The sequence below is a fragment of the Dendrobium catenatum genome, unplaced genomic scaffold, assembly GCF_001605985.2.
Source record: "Dendrobium catenatum unplaced genomic scaffold, ASM160598v2 fragScaff_scaffold_103, whole genome shotgun sequence".
Taxonomy (NCBI): domain Eukaryota; kingdom Viridiplantae; phylum Streptophyta; class Magnoliopsida; order Asparagales; family Orchidaceae; genus Dendrobium; species Dendrobium catenatum.
Genome location: NW_021318565.1, coordinates 54,980 through 74,884, shown reverse-complemented (window position 1 = coordinate 74,884; position 19,905 = coordinate 54,980). Strand labels below are relative to the sequence as shown.

At 36.7% G+C, this 19,905-nt stretch overlaps 1 protein-coding gene across 1 annotated transcript; it reads right to left on the bottom strand.

The window, feature by feature from the left end:
• Positions 1 to 18,706: 18,706 nt before the first annotated feature.
• Positions 18,707 to 19,210, bottom strand: LOC110095377. The gene has a single exon (XM_020820898.1). The coding sequence runs from the start codon at positions 19,208 to 19,210 to the stop codon at positions 18,707 to 18,709; it is 504 nt and encodes a 167-aa protein (XP_020676557.1).
• Between the last annotated feature and the right edge of the window lie 695 nt (positions 19,211 to 19,905).

Here is a 19,905-nt window from a genome sequence, read left to right as displayed (position 1 = left end):
AAGGGTAAGATTTATCAAAATGATGTGAATTCATGTTTAATTTTGCTTAGATTTTGCCTAAAATAAGATACCAAAGAAGCCCTATGAGTAGGGCTTTCTTTTTTCAGCTAATTTCTATTACAGTAAGAAGTTATTTAATAGCAAGTATAACTTAGTAATATATATATAGTAAGTATAGGATATCAGAGTGGATTATCTTTCACTCCCTTAGCACATTGTCACATAACGTAACATTTAGATCTAAGATTTAGGATTTGGATAAATTTCTTTCTTAAAAAGAGCCGAGAGGTTAATTATTATTTACAAGGGGGATAAGGGTAATATAACATAGATGTTGCTATAAGTTCAAGTGGGTTATTAGCTATCAATAGCAAAATGAAGAATAGTAAACCAAAAAAATACATGCTGAGAACAATTTCAGCTTAGTGAAAGATCCTTTCCCTTTTATTTTGAAATAATAGTGGTTGAAACTACTAATAATATAAATATTTACTGATTAATAGTAACAAGAATACAAGATCTATATAAAAAGTAGGTAATAGTAGTATAAAACAAATGACAATATATTAGCAAAAAAAAAAAAAAAAAGTTCTGAATCTTCACATGCAAGAAGGACAATATGTCAGCTTTCATGTGAACCTGTGGCAGGCTTAAAAAGTTTCTTTTGACTAAAATCCAAGGAATTAAAGAGGAAAGTCTAGCTACAGTTTGCTATAGGTGGAAGAGTTCAAGCATTCACCATATGAATGAAATGTGGGTCTAGGAAACCGGAAGCTTACTATATAATGAAGTTATCAACTGGATACCGGAGTGGAGAATCAACGAAGACAATGGGAAGTTCGACGCTTGCTGCTGTAGTAGAAGAGGAGTGATCGCTACTGTCTAGCGGCGTGGGGGAGGCAAGATCGGAGGAGGTATTTGAGAGCTGGAACTCTGACAGAAGGTTGAAGGCGTTGTTGTGCGTAAAAAAAAAAAAAAAGGGTTCATTCTGCTCTCATTCCGACAAAACGAGTTTGATTGATACAAGGTTAGCATTAACTTGCTCGTGACTTTTCTTGTTTGACTTTAGCTTGGCTGATTTTTTTTTTTTTTTTTTTTGCTGATAACCAAATCAAAACCTTATCATGATAATCAACCTTTTCTAAGAAAGCAATATTTTTTAATGCACCTATTATGAGACTGCCAAGCCTCAGGTGATAGTTATTAGTGGCGTGTATGTGATAGTTATTAGACCATCTCCAACCGAACGTCAAACGAGCGTTTGGTGTCATTAGGTCCCTCCAGCCGAACGTCAAAACGTCCGTCATTTGCTTGCGGGTGAACAGTGCAACGCCAATATTGGCGTTGCACTGTTCACCCACGCTATTTTCCTCTCTCAACCGGAAAAACGCGTGAAACTAGAAGGATCGTTACCTTCGCGCAGAAGCAAAAAAATGACGTTCGATTGGAACAGCACCACGCTATTTTACGTTTTGCGGTATTTTGACATGAAAAATGGAGTTCTTCATTGGAGATGTCCTTAGTGGCGTGTATTTCTCCGAGAAAGTTCATTTTGAGGCAATTTCTAATTTCCAGTGTCTTAATGTTGTAAGTCTTGCCATTTCATTAGCTAGATGAATGATAGTTGACGTTTCGTGGGTAATAGAATTTGAATTGCTGCAAAAATTCAAATTCGTTCACCCAATTTCATCTATGCTCAACCTCTCGAGAGTATGGAGGATAAAGAGGACAACTCTTCCCATTTCAAGCAGTAAGATGGGTCCAATTTAATTAGGCAAGGAAACAAATAACCATCTTCAGTGATCATTCCTGCCTCAAATCAATCCTTTAGTTCTTCTAATTCAAAAATATGTAACACCTTTAGCAATGGAAGGGCACGACTTTCATCATTCCCATTAAATTTATTTTCGAGCCATTTCACTTTCAGCATCCAAACAAGTTATAGAGACTTGAGGAAAGGAAGTTTCCCACAAGATGGAAAAATCTTCGCACTTTGAACAACTTGTCAATTCAATTTTCTCTAGATTGAAGATCAGTTGACATTATTCATCCATATTGCAGACCTTGCATATATATATATATATATATATATATATATATAAATATATAATATATATATAATATATATATATATATATATATATATATATATATATTATGGTATGCTTAGACATTTTGGTGGATAGAGGTTGCGAGCACGTTCTTGGCGAAATCAAAATCTCCCTTTTCGGCTCATAATTTGGCACTGCAAGCCTCCTCGGCATCCTTCCTCCCAATATCCTCCACAGCCTCTTATGAATACAAGGTGGCGGAATGGAACCTGATGTAATCCACATTCGTACCATACCTTCTCTATCGAGCCAATGATCTCATGGGAATATACAATAAAATACAAAATAATCTTGTCGATGCCTTGAGAGGAATATATAGCTCATTCTTAAGATAGGAAATATGTAATTTTAACTCAATTTTGTGCAATCATCAATGCAACTGATCCCCTCCGAGTCATTACCAAAATTTTACTTCCCAAATTTTCCACAAGACGAGGGGCAAGCATACTTTCCCATTTGCTATTATGTCGTTTCTCCCTTTACTTTGAATGTGGTCGAGGACCAGCAAGAACCTTTTGGACATCTCCTCCTCAAGTTTCATTTTAGGATCAAATTCCTTTGTCACTTCGTCTTTCAAAACATATTGCAAGAGAGTTGTCTTTCCCATAAGACCATCCCCCACTATAGATAGAAGAGAAATGTTTTCTGTACAAATCCAGTCCATTAACAATAACTTGATGTTCCTCGTTTGATTGCTTTCTCAACCGCCGCATAGCAAAAAGAAAATCAAACTACAATTCGCATTCTAGCTGAATCATCTTTATCAAATTTATGATGATTTTTTTTTTTTTTTAGTTGTTAGGATCAACATGAATGCACCAAATGATTTGGTGAATTCAGAATTATCCAATTTAGCATGAAATAAAATGGTTGTATATATATAATTTTGATAATGTTGTCCTCATTTTCGATAGAGGACCTATTTTTTAAATTTGATTATAAGGTCAGTTCTTATTAGAATAGCAACTAGCATGACTTATGATGCAAATCACACATCATAAATCAATGCATATTTGAACTTATGAATGGTTTAACTCAATTTTGTTGAACCTTAGATCAAACAAACTCATACTTAATACCCCTAAGATAAAATATGTTTGTTATGCATATACCTCACACTCCCAAGTTAGACCCTTCTAAAGGAGTAGATCTAACCAATTTTTATTTTCTCCAAAATCAAGGTCAATTAAATTTTGGTTGGTCATCCATTAGACTAGGTTGGTGAATTAAAATTAGATTATATGAAATTAGTATCTGATTGGGTGCTTAATTTATTAATATAAGGTCATATATATTTAATACGTCTATTCTCCTAATCCGGGTCATCGGAAGGTTTGGCGTTCTATGTGACCAAACTATCTAAGACGAAACTCTCTTAATCCTTATTTTCACTAGAGCTATGCTAATTGATATGTTTAGAAGGGAAAATCAATGAGGAAAAAAAAAATTGCAGAAAATGAGAGAAAAAGTGGCTAATTTTGGGATTACTCTTTCAACACAAAAAAGGAAATATACAATGTTCTACAGGTAGATCGACATCTCCAAACCTCCTAAACGTCACTAAGAAGCCCTCTTAGAAAGAAAAACTACAACAAAAATCAAATCACACATATAATAAAAACCAACATAGATAATCCTAATTGAACTCCACCCAATAAACCCCCCCCCCTCCCCCCCCCCCACGCACGAAGCAGCCTCCTTTTCCATTAATTACCATAATTAAAATTGCCTTCCTCTAATGAATTTAAAATTCTAATTATTCATTCCCTAATTCATTCCTTATTCATCATTCTCTTATTTAATAAAAATTTAGGGATTTTTACCATACCTAACACCAAAACATCTAATATTTACCTTACTCACACCTAAACTTCAATTTTCACTACAGGAAAAAATCCACCATTTCTCGGCGCTTTTCGGCGGGTAATTGAACCTTTTCCGGCTGTTTTGTTAGTTTCCGGCGGTTTAATACCGCCGGTACAAAACGGCGTAGGAAACATGAATTCCGGCGGTAATTTTGTCCGGCGGCCCTTACCGGCAGTCTTGAACCGCCGGTCAAAAAAAAAAAAAAAAAATTTTACCGCTCCGGCAGCCAACCCAGCTCCCGCGGCTCAACCCCGGGCTCCGGCAACCACCCCCGCTCCGCGCTCCGACAGGCCACCCCCGCTCCAACGCTCAGGGCAAGCTCCCCCCAAGCGGCTCCCGCGGCGCTGCAGCCAGCTTCCCGCGCGCGCTCCGGGGACTCCAGCGTGCAAGGCGAGGTTTCGAAACAACGGTTCCTCACGTGGAATTTCCAAATTTGGACGGACCGCTTTGCTGAAGAAGAAAAAATACGTTTTAAATTTGTAAATATTTAATTGTAAACTATATCACCACAGAAATAAAAAAAACTTTTATTAATAAAAAAAATTAAAACTATTTAATTTAAAATAAAAAAAAAATATTAATAAAAAATAAAAAATAACTAACTAATTAATTTTAAGATGAAAATTAAGTTAATAGTTATTTTAACTTTTAATAATTTTTTGTTAAATCATTTAAATGTTTAAAATTTTATTCATTTTTTTATTAAATTTTTAAAAGCCGCCGGAAAAGCCGTCGGAAATGTGTCTCAAAGCCGCCGGAAACATGGCCGCCGGAAAGCCGCCGGTAATCCGTCAGAAAGCAGCCGGAAAGGTCCGCGGGAAAATTTTGCGGGAAATTAGCCGTCGCAAAATTTTGCGGGGAAATTAGCCGTCGGAAAGCCGCCGGTAATCCGTCGGAAAATTCCGCGGGATAATTTTGCGGGAAATTAGCCGTCGCAAAATTTTGCGTGGAAATTAGCCGTCGGTAATCCGTCGGAAAGCCGCCGGAAAATTTTGTAGGAAATAAGCTGTCAAAAACCGCCGGAAAACTGACCGCCGGAAAGCCGCCGGTAATAAGTGATTTTCCTGTAGTGTTTTATTCCTTTACCACCGTAATGAGCTATCCCTAATCAAATATAACACTTTGTCTGCTCCGTCAAAATCAAGTCGCGAAAACAGCCTTTGGTGCACATGAAACCTCTCCGATCAGCTCTCTCGTGTTGGATTCGTGCGTTGGAAACATCTCCGAGCAGCAGTGCTCTGTCGTTGTCTCTTCTCTGAATACAACCTTCATTTTGAGATACAGAGCAACTCACCTTATCTCAGAGCAGCTTCCCTTCAAGGCTTATGTAATCTCAATAGGTGTAGTAAACACTTATCCTCCATCGCCTTTTCTTCTTTGCATGATTATTGCCATGGTACGAAACTAAATATTCCTTTAAGAGTTACGTCCTTCCACCATTCAGGTGGCATAATTGAATTTTTGATATTTCAATCTTTCTTTCAGAAGTTACGTCCTTCATTTCAAAAGTCATGGCAGGTTATGGAATATGTATGTGTTTTGTAGCAATGGATAGATAAAGCTCCTAAAGAAGATTTGCATCTTCCAATCTCCAATATTTTTATTGCAACTGAACTTACCATAAAGCAAGTTTCAGACAAAGTAAACAGTGAACATTCGCAAGAAACTCACGAACTGGCAGCAAACGCAAAACTTTAGGGCTTATTAGGAAGTATACTACGAAGAGATTATACATCGACTAAGGTTTGCCACCGGCAGGAGAAAGAAGGAAATGGGGTAAGGCATTGTAGTTTCTTGTGAAGAAACAACAAGGCGGAGGGTTTGTGCATATCGGGAGGGTTTTGATATAGTGGAAGATGGAATAGTGACATAATGGTATTTTAGAAAACAAAATAAGTTTTAGGTGGTATGAGTGTAAATAGATTAGTTTAGATGTTGGATGAGTAAATAAGAAATTTTTAAGTGTTAGGTATGTAAATTTCCCTAAAATTTAATATTTTTGAGCCCCACAACAGGATCGAAATATTTACTCCAAGTATAGCCGTATCACTAACCTTTTCACAGATATACTCTTGGTTATTTAAATCATTAAATAAAGATTTAATGAGGCTAGTTTGAATTAGATTTGTTGTTTTCAACAGTAATCACATGAAATGACTTTTTTGAAACTGCATTGATCTCCTTGCAAGCATTTGGCTTTACACCAAGTCTTGATGTCACTCCACATCTCTATTGAGAGAGAGATATATATATATATCTTAGTGTGAGTGTATGAAAAAAAGAAGAAGCAAAAGCTAACTTTTGCTACTCCAATGATAATATGCATAATTTCCTCAATTTTTATCTATTAAATCTTTATTGCCATAATCTTGCATCACCACATAATGACATTTGTCATGGTAAACTTCATAACCTCTCAGTTAGAGAACTTTTTGAGAGTTATTAGAGAGCTGCTCAGTAGATTGTACTTAGACTGATTGGATAGTGGAAAAACATTCTTTTTTTGCATTTTTATTTGATTTTAATTGCATTAATTAGATTGATTAAATGGATTTTAATTTTATTTAAAGTTAGATGTTCAATTCATTAATTTTAAATTTCATATGTTTAAATGTATTTTTTTTAATTATATGATTGTTTAAATTAAATTGATTGTCTATATTAAATTGATTGGCTCCGATATTAAATCAATTTTGACATCTCTCTCTCTCTCTCTCTCTCTCTCTCTCTCTCTCTCTCTATTTCAAGATCCATGGAGAAATGGCAACATTGCATAATATGTTAAGTCTATTCTTTGTCATTTTTGTGTTAATCCTATATTTAGGTGTTTGTTTAGAGAAATAACTATATAGCAGTTATTATTATTTAGTTTTGTTTTTGGTAAAGCAATAACTGTACAGCAGTTATTTGCATTGCTTAGTACCGAAAAAAAAAACCTCCTCCTCTCCTCTTATGTATAGGCTATATATATTTTTTGTTTGGCTAATAGATATGAAGGTTTTGTGTGAAGAAAAAAAATCTGTCAAGTTTTTTTTTTTTCTCTGTTTTTCTTGTTCTTTGCTACAGGTACAATCCTGGTTTTGATCCTTCCAAACATAATATCTATAATGATTGTGTCTTTACTTAGTTTAATTATTAAATAAAAATGTCACTGTCAATGAATTCATTAAGGATGAAACATGGTGCTTCCCCTGCCTCTAATGCCAATGGCATTTTATGCATTCAACAAATTTGAATCATACAAAATACACATTTCCGCCTTGTTTATTGTGAACCTGAAGACTGGATGGTTTGCAATGATTTTTTGCTTGATTAATTCACTATAATTCATTATGACATGACACCTTTCTATATTTTATATAGTGCAATGACGCGAACCAACAATCAATGTCTCAACTAGGTAGCTTGCTTCCTGTCGTTGCAACTTGTTTTCTTCCATTACTTGGATGATAATCACAGATGCTGCACAAAGATTACTGTTGCTTTGGATATAACTTTTCTGCCTGTTTGTAGAGATGTAGACTAAGTTTTGGATGTATTAGGAAAGCCTTTGTTTCAAGGAAATAGACGTTAGCACCCTGCTTGTTGAGATTTTTATGTTAATAACAGAACAAGTGGCTGCATTTGCCTTCTAGATTTATCAGTGAAATCAGATCATTTCACGGGTTTATAAAACAATCAATGAACTATGTGTTGTTTAAAGGGATGCAAATCTAATATGCTATTTTGCACAGTTTCTATGTTTTTTATTAAATGAATTGGGTTGAGCCACTTCTATCATGCTGAAACAAATTAAGGTTTAGTTTTGCAAAAAATCAATTAGATCAATCTTGGAAAACAATAGAATTCCTTAAAAAGAATTTCAGAAGTGTTTTCTTGAATTAGGGGTCTTTCTGAACTGATAGTTCATATATCAATTAATAGCTGATTAAAAATGAACTCTAGACTTCCTGTTTTCGGCTCTACACTAATTCCTGCTAGAATAAACAGTAATTTGAAGAAAATTGGTTTTGTATAAATAATCAAACATTGCAAGTTCTAAAATTTAATATTGAAAATAATTCAAATTTCAAATCTAATTTTTACAAAAGTTTTGCATGCAAAAATTGAATATGACAATTTAACTCTAACGAAAAATGTTTGCTTTGCACTTTCGCCTCAACAATTAAATGAATTACATGTTAACAGAAGTTAATAAAAACCTTAACTCTGACGGATAAAAGCATTGGGCATAAACGACAAAGCTCAATATAAGAAATGCATTTTTGAAAACAATCATCCATTAGACGTAGTAAACAATCTATATATGACAATTTCATTTAGACAGCCTAACAGGGAACATAATGATAAATTTAATTATCACATAATTCAATATTACTAAAATAATATTATCCTTTCCAACATCATTACGACCCAAATCTACAAGCATAATCTGTTCGGCACATTGCTTCTCATCACTTAGTAGTAACTGTTCAAGTATCTTATCTTCTTCCTCTTTCTTTCCCCTTCTGATCATCACAATCTTCCTTTGTTCACAAAGAAAAGTTGAGTTCAAGAGATCACATTTGATTTCTGTGTAAGTGATATAATAAATATTCCAAAGAGATAGAGAAGGTAACTGCAATCAAATTCTCTCGCCACATCTACCTCCCTCTATCCATACACACATGCATAGATGTGTAAAGATATAAAGATATATCCCCAATGAGAAGAGAAATTATTCTGTGTGGAATCCGGTTATAGAGTTGTGTTCGGATGCCAGTAAAATTATTACGCGTGGCGTGCTTACGTGGAAAGTTAGGATATTCATTTGACTTCTTACCCGACCCGTTTGTCTTTTCAGACTTATTGCAGACGAAGAGAAATCTGCAACAAATAAGCAGTAATTAAGTAGAAAATGCGCAGCATATACGCAACAAATACTCAATAAATACACAATAAAATTCTAAATCAATACACATTTTATGCAACGAATACGAAATAAATACTCAATCAATACGCAAGTCAAATAAATATCGCGGACTTTTAACTTTCCACGTAAGCATCCGAACACAGCTGTATAATCGGATTCCGCACAGAATAATTTCTCCAGACTTTAATACATCTGTTTCCAAAATATTATGCTTGTCGAACATACTCATTACCTTCAACTTGATTCCATTAATTTCATATTCTGTAATGTCACTGTCATCAAAATTAGTATCATCCTCAGCATTTGCTCTCAGACTATATTCACAATTTGGTTACTTGTGTTGTTGAATCTATTGTCGAGTTATTGGCATTAAATCATAACTTTGTTATTTATTCTTTTTTTAATTTGATATCCTCATATATTTTTTTAGTTTGTCTACAAAGAAATTTGAAATTTTTTATCTATATGATGATTTCATAATATTCAAGATTAAGTTGAGAATTTTTATAGATTTTAATGATTTTAAAATTTAGCATTGTTATTTGTTTGATATAATTGATAAAAATTTTTAATGTTTTCTAATAAAATTATAATGGGCAATGGGTGTCAATTAATAATATAGAATGACAATATGGGAGAATTAGTTGGGATGATATATTTTTTTGCACCATGTTATCTATTCTTACATCATGTTTTTATTACACCTTCATTTATTAGTGGTTTGTCATCAAATTGAGCGGGTTATTTTCTTTATTTGTTGGAATCATGCCTCTCTCTCTCTCTCTCTCTCTCTCTCTCTATATATATACACATATAGGTAGTTGTATAAGGTTTAATAAGAGTTGTTGACGGGTGTCAATTTCGGGTCACGGGTTGGGTTCGGGTCGAACCCGAAACTGACCTGGCACTATTCGGGTCAACCCGAACCCGACCCGTTTTTAAAAACGGGTCAGTTTTCCCGACCCGAACCCGACCCGCTTCGGGTCCGGATCAGCCCGACCCGACCCGAATGACCCGTTTCCAAAAAAAAAAATGACTTTTTTCGGGTAAAAAACGGGTCAATCTCCTCTTTTCGGGTCAAAAAACGGGTCAAAATCGGGTTTTCGGGTCAAAATCGGGTTTTCGGGTCAAAATCGGGTCAAAGGGTTAACCCGAACCCGACCCGTTTTGGGTTGACCCTAACCCGAAATTTTCGGGTCGGGTTCGGATCGGATTTTGGGGTTGTGTCAAATATTGACACCCCTAGCTGTTGTTGTCCAAAAAAAATGATGTCTGATTAAAAATAACTACATTACAAATCTTTAATAGCATCCAAAAAAACTTTGTGCATGGATATACTTCTTTCGACCTATGTTGTCTTATGTCTCAGTTGCAAGAATTAAAACTTTGTTAATATGAAACTAATTTATAATTGTTATATTTTAGAATAATCAAGAAACAACTATGATTCAACATTTGCCTTTTCTTACCAACAAAAGCTTTACATTTATGATCTTCATGTCATTTGACTATATCCTTGCAATGGATATTTTATATCAGAGATGTTTGAAATTATAGGACATGCACTTTTTGTAATTAACTCAATGAATCACACTCCCAAGTGTTTTTTGTGTCCTTTTACTATGAAATTGGTTGGAGCTTGTCATATATATGTTGACTTTTTTTACATTGGCTATAATTTATTAGGTAAAATTTCTCTAATTTTCATAGTAATTTTTTTGTGTGGTGTGATTAATTTTTTTATTTTTACAATTTTGAGATTTTTCACGTTAAATTTTGGTGTACTTTTTCGCTGTTTTCTTATTTGTATTTCATTATATGATTTTATATCCCAGCACTTTGCAGAGGTGGATGCTCCATTCTTGTAATTACAAAATATAATATCTCTTTTCTTTTTATCTCAAAAGTAGAAGATGGATTTTCAAAAATGTATTATCTATTGTTGTATCATTTTCATATTTATCATAATGGATGTTTTCTTCCTTATATCTGGTAATTTTATTTTGTTTTGTTTCTCTAAGAGCCTATTCTTTATGGCTAATATATATATCTGATATGTCATAGAAAAATTATCTTAATCTGACAAGAATCTTGAGGCAAAAATTAAGTTGTAAACTTCAAAAATTAAATATCAGATCATATGAACTCCAATTTCAGCAACCTTACAGACGAACTGAACGTTTCGGAAATACAAATCCAACGACACCAAATTTAACTCAATTTGAGCCCAAATGGGTCCAAATCGAAGACCCAAAGCACTATTAGAAGGTTCAAACCACTATTTGGATTACCAAACGGTTTTCAAACATGACATGCTTATAGTCAAATGGAGCAACTTGACGAGATGAATCCAACGAGCCCAAGATCACTGAATTATGATATCATTAAGACCTTCAAATGTCTGAGAAACAGTCCACGATCAAGGGATTCAATATCGATCGTCCATCCAAACTACCCCACATTTGCCCTTGATCCTCCTGGCCTCCTTTTTATGAGTCATGCCATCCTCAAAAAGCTATAAATAGCCCCTCATTTCTCTTAAGACGGGACCCAAGCAAGAAGAAGAAGAAGATAAGAGGAGGGAATAAGCTCCTCCTCGACCACCGTCGGAGTTTTGCCCAACTTCCATGTGACGCTGAAATTCTGCTCGACTTCCAAGTGACGCCAGAGTTCCGCCCGACTTCCAAGTAACGCCGGAGTTACGCCCAACTTCCAAGTAACACAGGAGTTCCGCCCGACTACCAAGTGACATTAGAGTTCTGCCAGACTTTCAAGTGAGGCCGAAGTTCCACTCAACTTTCAAGTGACGCCGGCGTTTCGCCCGACTTCCAAGGGACACCGAAACTCCGCTCGATCTCTAAGTGACACCAAAATTTTGCCTGATCTCCAAGTGACGCCAGAATTTTGTCAGATCTCCAAGTGACTCTAGAGTTTTTCCTGAATACCATCTAACTTCGGAGTTCTCCTTGGCTACAAACTGACGTCGGACTTCTACCGGATGCCGGATCTTCGCCCGTCGCCAGATTTCAACCTGACGTCGGACTTCTGCCTGTCATCAGACTTTCGCCGGATATCTATCCGATGTTGAATTTTTGTCCATTGCTGGACTTATACCTGACGCCTTTCTTCTGACCTCCGTCGTCAGACAATAGTCTTTATGACCTCTGTCGCCCGTCGACTATGTTTCTTCCGACTTACGTCGCCCACCGACTACGGTCCTTTCAACTTCCGTCGCCAGATAATGGTCTTTATGACCTCCGTCACCCGCCAACTACGGTCCTTCTAATTGTGGGCTCCAAAAATTCGGTCCCAGCCTCCCCTGCATAGGAGAGTTTTAACGAAGTTCAGGGTCAAATTTTCAGAAGGCATATTAACTTTAGGATAAAGCACTATGCAGAGATTTCACCCTCATTTTGTGAAGACTTTATAATTTTGCTCTAGGTTTCCCATAGGCGCAAGCACCTATGGTTAATTACCCCTCTCGATGATGAGAGAGCACTTTCTATTAAGTCTAGTCATTAAATATGTATGAAATACCTAGCATATAGTAGCAACATGTGAATTTTTTTATTTTATTTAATTTATAAATTATTATTTTTATACTTAAAGTGGATGGTGGGGGAAATGATGATGAGCCCGATCAAGATCCCATGGTTCCATCGTCCCGGGCCATCGTGGTCCCTAGTCTACTTAGTCATAGGAGGTAGTCAACCCAACCTAACAGAAGGATCCTTGTCGGCAGCCATGGGTTGCTTTGTCTAAGGGTACATTGTAGACTTGGGGTGGATGCTTATTTAAGGAGACAAATTTAAGTCAATCTTAGTTAATAGAAAGCTTTGTGTCTTATTGAGTGTACCCAATGATTCATTACTCAATGGACTTTTAACCATTGAAGAACATACGGGCTTTGATCGTAACCGTGATATAGTGGTGCTATTTTGCAGCAAAACCACCCAGTCAGAGTGCACATGTCACTTTCCCGCTGACAAGAAATCATTTGAGAATGAATAGTAGATATACATTCAATAAGATATTTTGCTTTTCGTAAGCTGAAGTTATTCTGAAATTTATCATCCTTAACAAACGTTTGTGGATGATAGATGGATATTTGCTTTAAGTTTTAAATAATAAATTTCATTTAAATCTTATAAAACTTATTGAGATTTTTTTCCAAATATAATTTAATTTTGAAATTTGGGGGTACTTTAAATGTTTAAGATCCTTTCCGGTTGAAATTAGCTTTCAACGAGGCCATCATCGGGGAGACTTTGGGGTCATTTGAAAATGTTCGCATTTCGTAAAAATTTGAGGGCATTTTGAATATTTAATACCCTATGGTTTATAAAAATGTTTAACACGGCTATCATTGGGGATTTATTAAAGCTATTTGGAAATAGTTGCATTTCATGAGTATTTGGAGGCATTTGAAGGTGTAGAGTCCCCTCTGGTTGATATAGACATTCAACACGGCCATCATCGGGGATTTATTATAGCCATTTGGAAATATTTGCATTTATAAGAATTTAGAAATATTTGAAGGTCTAGAATCCTCTCCGGTTGATATAAACATTCAACACAACCATCATCGGTGATTAAATAACATGTATATTAGGCTTTTAAACTTTAATATGCATGCTTCTAAATGTGGTGAATTGCTTCTCAAGACGGTAGCACTCTTCTTGGGGCAGTCGCTTGCTTCCCAAGGCTGTGACACACATCTTAGAGGTGTCGACACCCTGCTCGATGCATCATATTGAAATTTAGAAAATTATTTTTGAATGCAGGAAGAGGCATTAAGCGCCTTCTGTCCGCTTGTAAAAGTGGTGTGGATCCGGCGGCGTTTATTTCAAAGATTTTTCAATAATGTGCTTATCGAAGCAGCAAAATGCCTCATTTATGTTTAATAATTGAATTTTTTAGAAGCTACATATTTCTTTAGGCACGCGTATCCTTTTATGCTGATTATACACTTTTTGGGGCTTTAACGTGCTTATCAAAGTGATTGCTCGCTTATCGAGATGACTATGAGATTATCGAGGTGATTGCAATCTATGTGATTAAAACTTATCGATGAATGATATACATCTCATAGTAATATATTTATTGCAATCATGACACACATGTTGAAACAATAATATGCATTTTGAGGTCGATACACACTTATCAAGGTAGCATCAATCTTTGAAATAATATGTTTGTCAAAGTAATGCCTCATTTTCAATATGCTTAGAGGTTTTCAAATAGTGACATGTTGTTTCGGAGTGATAGCGCACTATGTTAAGAAATGTACATTTTGAATTTAAAGCCATGCTTAGCAACATTTTACTAATTATGAGACTAAGCCATAAATTTCAAATTAATTTTATCATTGCCATCTATTGATTTCATTATTATCATAGCTACCATGGCTATTTATGGAAGAAAGATGAAGCAAAGTAAAAAATCCATCTTCTTTCTTTATCACTCAAAATCCCATCAGCTTCATTTGGAGCATGCCAAAATGTCTCCAATTTAAAGCATATAACATAGGCTTTATTTTGAATTTTATATTAATAATTTAATGAAAAGATGCTCAAACCATGGCATATGACTCCTCATTGTAAGCCAAATATTTTTTTCAAACTCTTGAAATTTTTAAATGAAGGTGATTAAATGCCCTCAACTTAGAAGAACACTAACTTCGCAAGAGAGATATGATACTCAAATCCAAAATCCTCCCTAATGTTGAGTACAAATAAAGCAAGTGTCTTAAAAGCCAAGTGCTTCAAAGCATCATAAATGATTTGTGTAATTTGGATCCAATCAAACTTCTCCTTTTAATAAATGGCTCTTTATTTTTTGATTGATAAGAATTAAAATCTGTTAAATACACCAACAATAAAAAAAAATGTTTATGTTTTAAGATCAAAGTTGCTAGAAACATAAATCCAAATGTTATGATCAAATACTTTTGTCACTTCATCTTTATAGAAACATTTCCAAAGAGTTTCCCCCATACCACCATGAGCCAAAATACATAGCATAGAAATATTGCCATACAAAATAATTTGATATTCAATTGATTGATTTTTTTTTTTATATTAATAATTCAATTTCTGCTCAAGTATTATTCATAAATTATTTAATTTAAGTCTAAGAAATCTCTCAAAATATTTTATTTGAGCTCAAGAATTATCAAATTATTTTATTTAAGCTTTTGTCATCAAAATTTTGGCAGCATCCCGGCGTCTCCCCTGCGTAGGGGAAAATTTCAGGAGTCTGGGCCTTCCCTTCGACGCTACATGAGCGCTTCGAGTAGGTGTTGGATGACACCGCGGCCATATTTCTTCAATCCTCGTCACGCTCCATGAGCACTTCGAGATTTACCCGCCTCGTCGCGAGCGTCGCACTTGTTTCCCTCACTACTACGAACAATTATTAGGTTAGGTGACCTGACGTAGCGCTACGTTCGGACGCCAATAACATGTCTCCACGTGCTCTTAGTCTATACCGCACCCGACGACATGACCCGGACCGGAACAGGGGATTGCTATGTTCGTGTACTGCTAGGCATTGCTCGGTATTGCTCGGTATTACTAGGTATTGCTCGGTATTGCTAGGTATTGCTTGGCAATAACGAGAAATACCGCTCTGTGAAGACCAATACCGAGCAATACCTAGTAAAACTAGGTATTAGTCTTCACATAATGGTATTTCTCGTTATTGCTGAGCAAAATCGACCAATACCTAGCAATACCGAGCAATACCTAGCAATACCGGGTCGTCATGGATTTAAAATACGCATGTGCAGCATACCCACTATTCTCTGGGTCGGGTCCGTGATATTGTGCTTCTACGTGGCGCTATATCAGTGGTGACTGAACGTAGGTAGTGCTACGTCAGGTCACCAGACCAAATAAAAGTTCCACTACTACACTACGTGAGCGCATAGGGGGTTCTCCATCTCGTTGCAAGCGTCAACAACGGAATTTGAGATTTTAGAGTTTGGCGAATGATATACCTTGACGAGCGAGCGAGGTGACGGTGACAATAGAGATTCGCGGCGAGAGGTTGAAGTTTTTTTTTTTTTTTTTTTAATTTTTTTTTTTTTTTTTTTTTAATTTCTTTTCTGATTTTGTTTTAAATTTATCTCGCCTTATAAGCCGAAAAAATTTTCAGTTATAGTGCATCACAATTTACGTGTCGTCATCGCCTCCTAATTTATGCTAAATTTTATATTTCGGCTCATTTAAAGATTTAGAGTACTAATAAAGATAAAATACTTCTCAGGTGGCCTATAAGCAGTGATGCACGGCATCATTCGCCCCCACCGTGAAAAGAATCGGAATACAACGATTTAATAGTAAGTGGACAGTCATCTGGGGGAATGTAAGCAAAAAGGTCAGCAACATTGAATGTATGGGATGTAGTGAATTCGGCCGGAAGATCGACGACGTAAGTATTGTCATTGATCTTTTTAGTTATAGGAAATGGCCTCCATTTTCTCCTACTTAGTTTTGAATGTGGACCTAGCGGCAGTCATTCCTCGATACGAACATAAACCAAATCTCCAGGATTGAAGATTTGTTCTCTTCGATGCAAATCCGCAGCTGATTTATAATTCTGAAATGAATCCTGGAGCTTGAGGCGGACCTCCGATAACAGTTTGACAAATTGATCACAGTTCCGTGAACGTACAAGAGGCTTTGCTTTGGCTTTTGGAAAGAACTGCAACGTCAAGAATAATATTAGGCATTTTGGTATAAACAATATTAAACGAACACATACAGTGGACCGATTAGTCATAGAGTTGTACGCAAATTCAGCTTGACCGAGTATGTCATCCCATAGTTTTGGGTGTTCTTGGACATGGCAGCGAAGGAGATTGCCGAGTGTTCTGTTAACCACTTTGGTCTGTCCATCCGTTTGAGGATGATAAGCCTAGCTCAATTGAATATGTGTATTCATGCGTTTCCACAGCTCCCGCCAAAAATGACTTATGAACTTTACATTTCAGTCGGAAGTGAGGCTTCGGGGAATACCATGAAGACGTACCACTTCTTTAAAAAAAAACGCTTGGCTATATTAAGGGCGTTAAATGTTTTTTTACACGCAATGAAATGCACCATTTTTTGAGAACCAATCCATCACAACCATGATAGAATCGTTACCTCGCTTTGTCCGTGGAAGGCCCAACATGAAATCCAAACTTAAGTCTTCCCATACAGAGCCTGGAATGAGCAACGGCTGATACAATCCAGTATTCTGTCCTCCGCCCTTGTAACTTTGGCACACCGAGCACCTTTGCACGTATTTGGTCACATCTCTACGTGAGGCAAAAAAAAAAAAAAAACGTGTCTGTAATTTTGCAATGGTGTTATCGCACCGCATATGTGCTACCAATCATCCCACATGAGCTTCATGGATTATAAGTTGCCTCCACGATGATTTCGGTATACACAGCAGCCCATTTTTTAAAAGAAATCCTTGTCGCATAGAATACTCTGCTACTGGCTCATGGTTTTTGCATTTTGACCAAACATCATGGAAATAGCTATCATCAGGATATAACTCCTGGATACACTCTAACCCCGAAAATTCGTTTGCAATTGGGTTAAAAGAATAACCCGTCGGCTCAATGCATCAGCTACCCAATTTTGGGTTCCACTCTTGTCTTTTAACACAAAGGTGAATTTTTGTAAAAATATGATCCAGCGAGCGTGCATCTGGTTAATGTTCTTTTGAGTATTAATATATTGGAGGGCCTTATGATCGCTACAAAGAACGAAATCTTAATGTAGCAAGTAGTGTTCTCACTGTTTCAATGCTCGGATAATAGCATATAGCTCCTGTTCGTAAACAGTCCATTTATGTCTGGAAGGGCTTAATTTCTCGCTGAAGAATTCTACCAGCTTGTTATCTTGGGACAACACGACACCAAATCCCAACATAGAAGCGTCCGTATCCACTATGAATGGCTTATCAAAATCAGGCAATGCAAGGACGGGTGCAGTAGATAAGGCATCTTTGATCAATTCAAAACTCCTCTGCTGCTCCTCTGACCACGAAAAGTGTGGCTGTTTTAGGATATCAGTGATTGGGGCCATAACCACACTAAATCCCTTGATAAAACGCCAATAAAAATTTGCCGACCCATGAAAACTACGAACATTAAAAAAAAACTACGAAGCGTCGGCCAATCTTTGATGGCAACAATTTTCCCTGGATCAATCTTTACTCCTTCAGCCGAAATTAAGAAGCCAAGAAAAGCTACCTGTGGAGTTGCAAATTCACACTTTAGGATGTTCAGATATAGTTTGTTGTGCCGCAATGCCTCAAAAATCGATGACAAGTGCTGTATGTGATCTTCCAACGTTGTGTTGAAGACTAATATGTCGTCGAAGTATACAACGCAGCACTTATTTAGGAACAACTTTAAGACTTCATTCATTAGCCTCATAAAAGTCGCTGGTGCATTGCACAAACCAAATGGTATGATCTTCCACTCGTATAAGCCTTGGCTAGTTTTAAATGTTGTCTTCCACTCGTCGCCAGGTCGAATTCGGATTTGATGATAGCCACTCCTCAAATCCAATTTGGAGAAGATTTGAGCTCCCACCAATTTGTCTAACATATCTTCCATCCGCGGCATCGGAAAATGAAACTTAACCGTAATCTTGTTTATGGAGCGACTGTCTATACACATCCTCCAGCTACCATCTTTCTTTGGCACCAACAGGGCGGGCACTGCACAAGGGCTGAGGCTCGGTTTTATTAACTGCTTATCTAGGAATTCATTAACAATTTGCTGTAGGATCTTGTGCTCGTTCGGGCTCATTCAGTAGTGCCGTAAGTTTGGCAATGTCGCTCCAGGAGTTAATTCAATCTCGTGTTGAATTGTTCTAACTGGCGGTAGCTCGGCCAGCAACTCAGGCGGTGCAATGTCTTCAAATTGTTGTAACAGTTGGCTGATACAACTTGGCAAGGCATGTGACCCCGTGGTGGCGTTCTGCTCCGTGACTACCAATGTCATGATGCAATCCGTGTCCTTCCAGGCATTAAGCAAAGCCTTTCGGGTAACAGAAAACAAGGCTGTTTTACCATTTGATGAGTTATTTTCCTGGTCTGGGGAACGAGGCAACAATCTCAACTTCTTACCCTTCCAATCAAAGGCGTAAGTGTTTGCTCGACAATCATAGATTGCCTCAACATCAAATTGCCAAGGTCTCCCAAGTATCAAATGGAAAACATCCATGTCTACAACGTCACATAGAATTTCACTTACATAGTAACGGCCAATGGATATTGATACTTTGCACATATCCGTCACCGCGATCTCCATTCCCTTCCTCACTCAGCTTATCTTATATGGATTAGGATTTTTGGTGGTTTTAAGTTGTAAGGCTTGAACCACAGCGCGAGAAATAACGTTCTATGTACAGCCACTGTCAATGAGTAAATCACAGACTTGCCTGCATTTGGTTTTAAACAAGGCATTACGTTGTGTTTTGACGGGTTTTCGTGGAGCTAGAAGCAATTTTTGTAACACACAAATTAGAGGATCGCCTTCGTCTCCCGCCATATCTTCTGCGTCTTCATCAACTTCCACATTACTGCCGCCAGGTTCTTCCTCTTCTTCGCCATCCAATAACTGTATATGTGCCCGAGTCGGACACTCATTGGACTTGTGCCCCACTTGAAAACATCTAAAGCATTTAATACCCGAAGGTTTGGCATAAAGATTTTCCCGTAAAGTGGCTTTTCCTTTTTGAGATTCCTTGGGATCAAAATTTTCTTCCCAATAGCAGTAGTTGAATTGGTGGCCGTTGGAGTAAACATTGGTCTGTTAGTAGCTGTGGTGTTATGGGAAACCTGCTTGCCGAAGTCAGCTGAATGGTGAGAATCAAAGGTTCTCCTATTCGGCCTGTTATGGGCTTGCCGTTGTAGCTGAGTCTCCACCTTAAGATCATAATTGACGACTTGTGACAACGACCAAACCAAATTTAATTCAAGTCAGTCCTGAATTGCTTCCTTTAA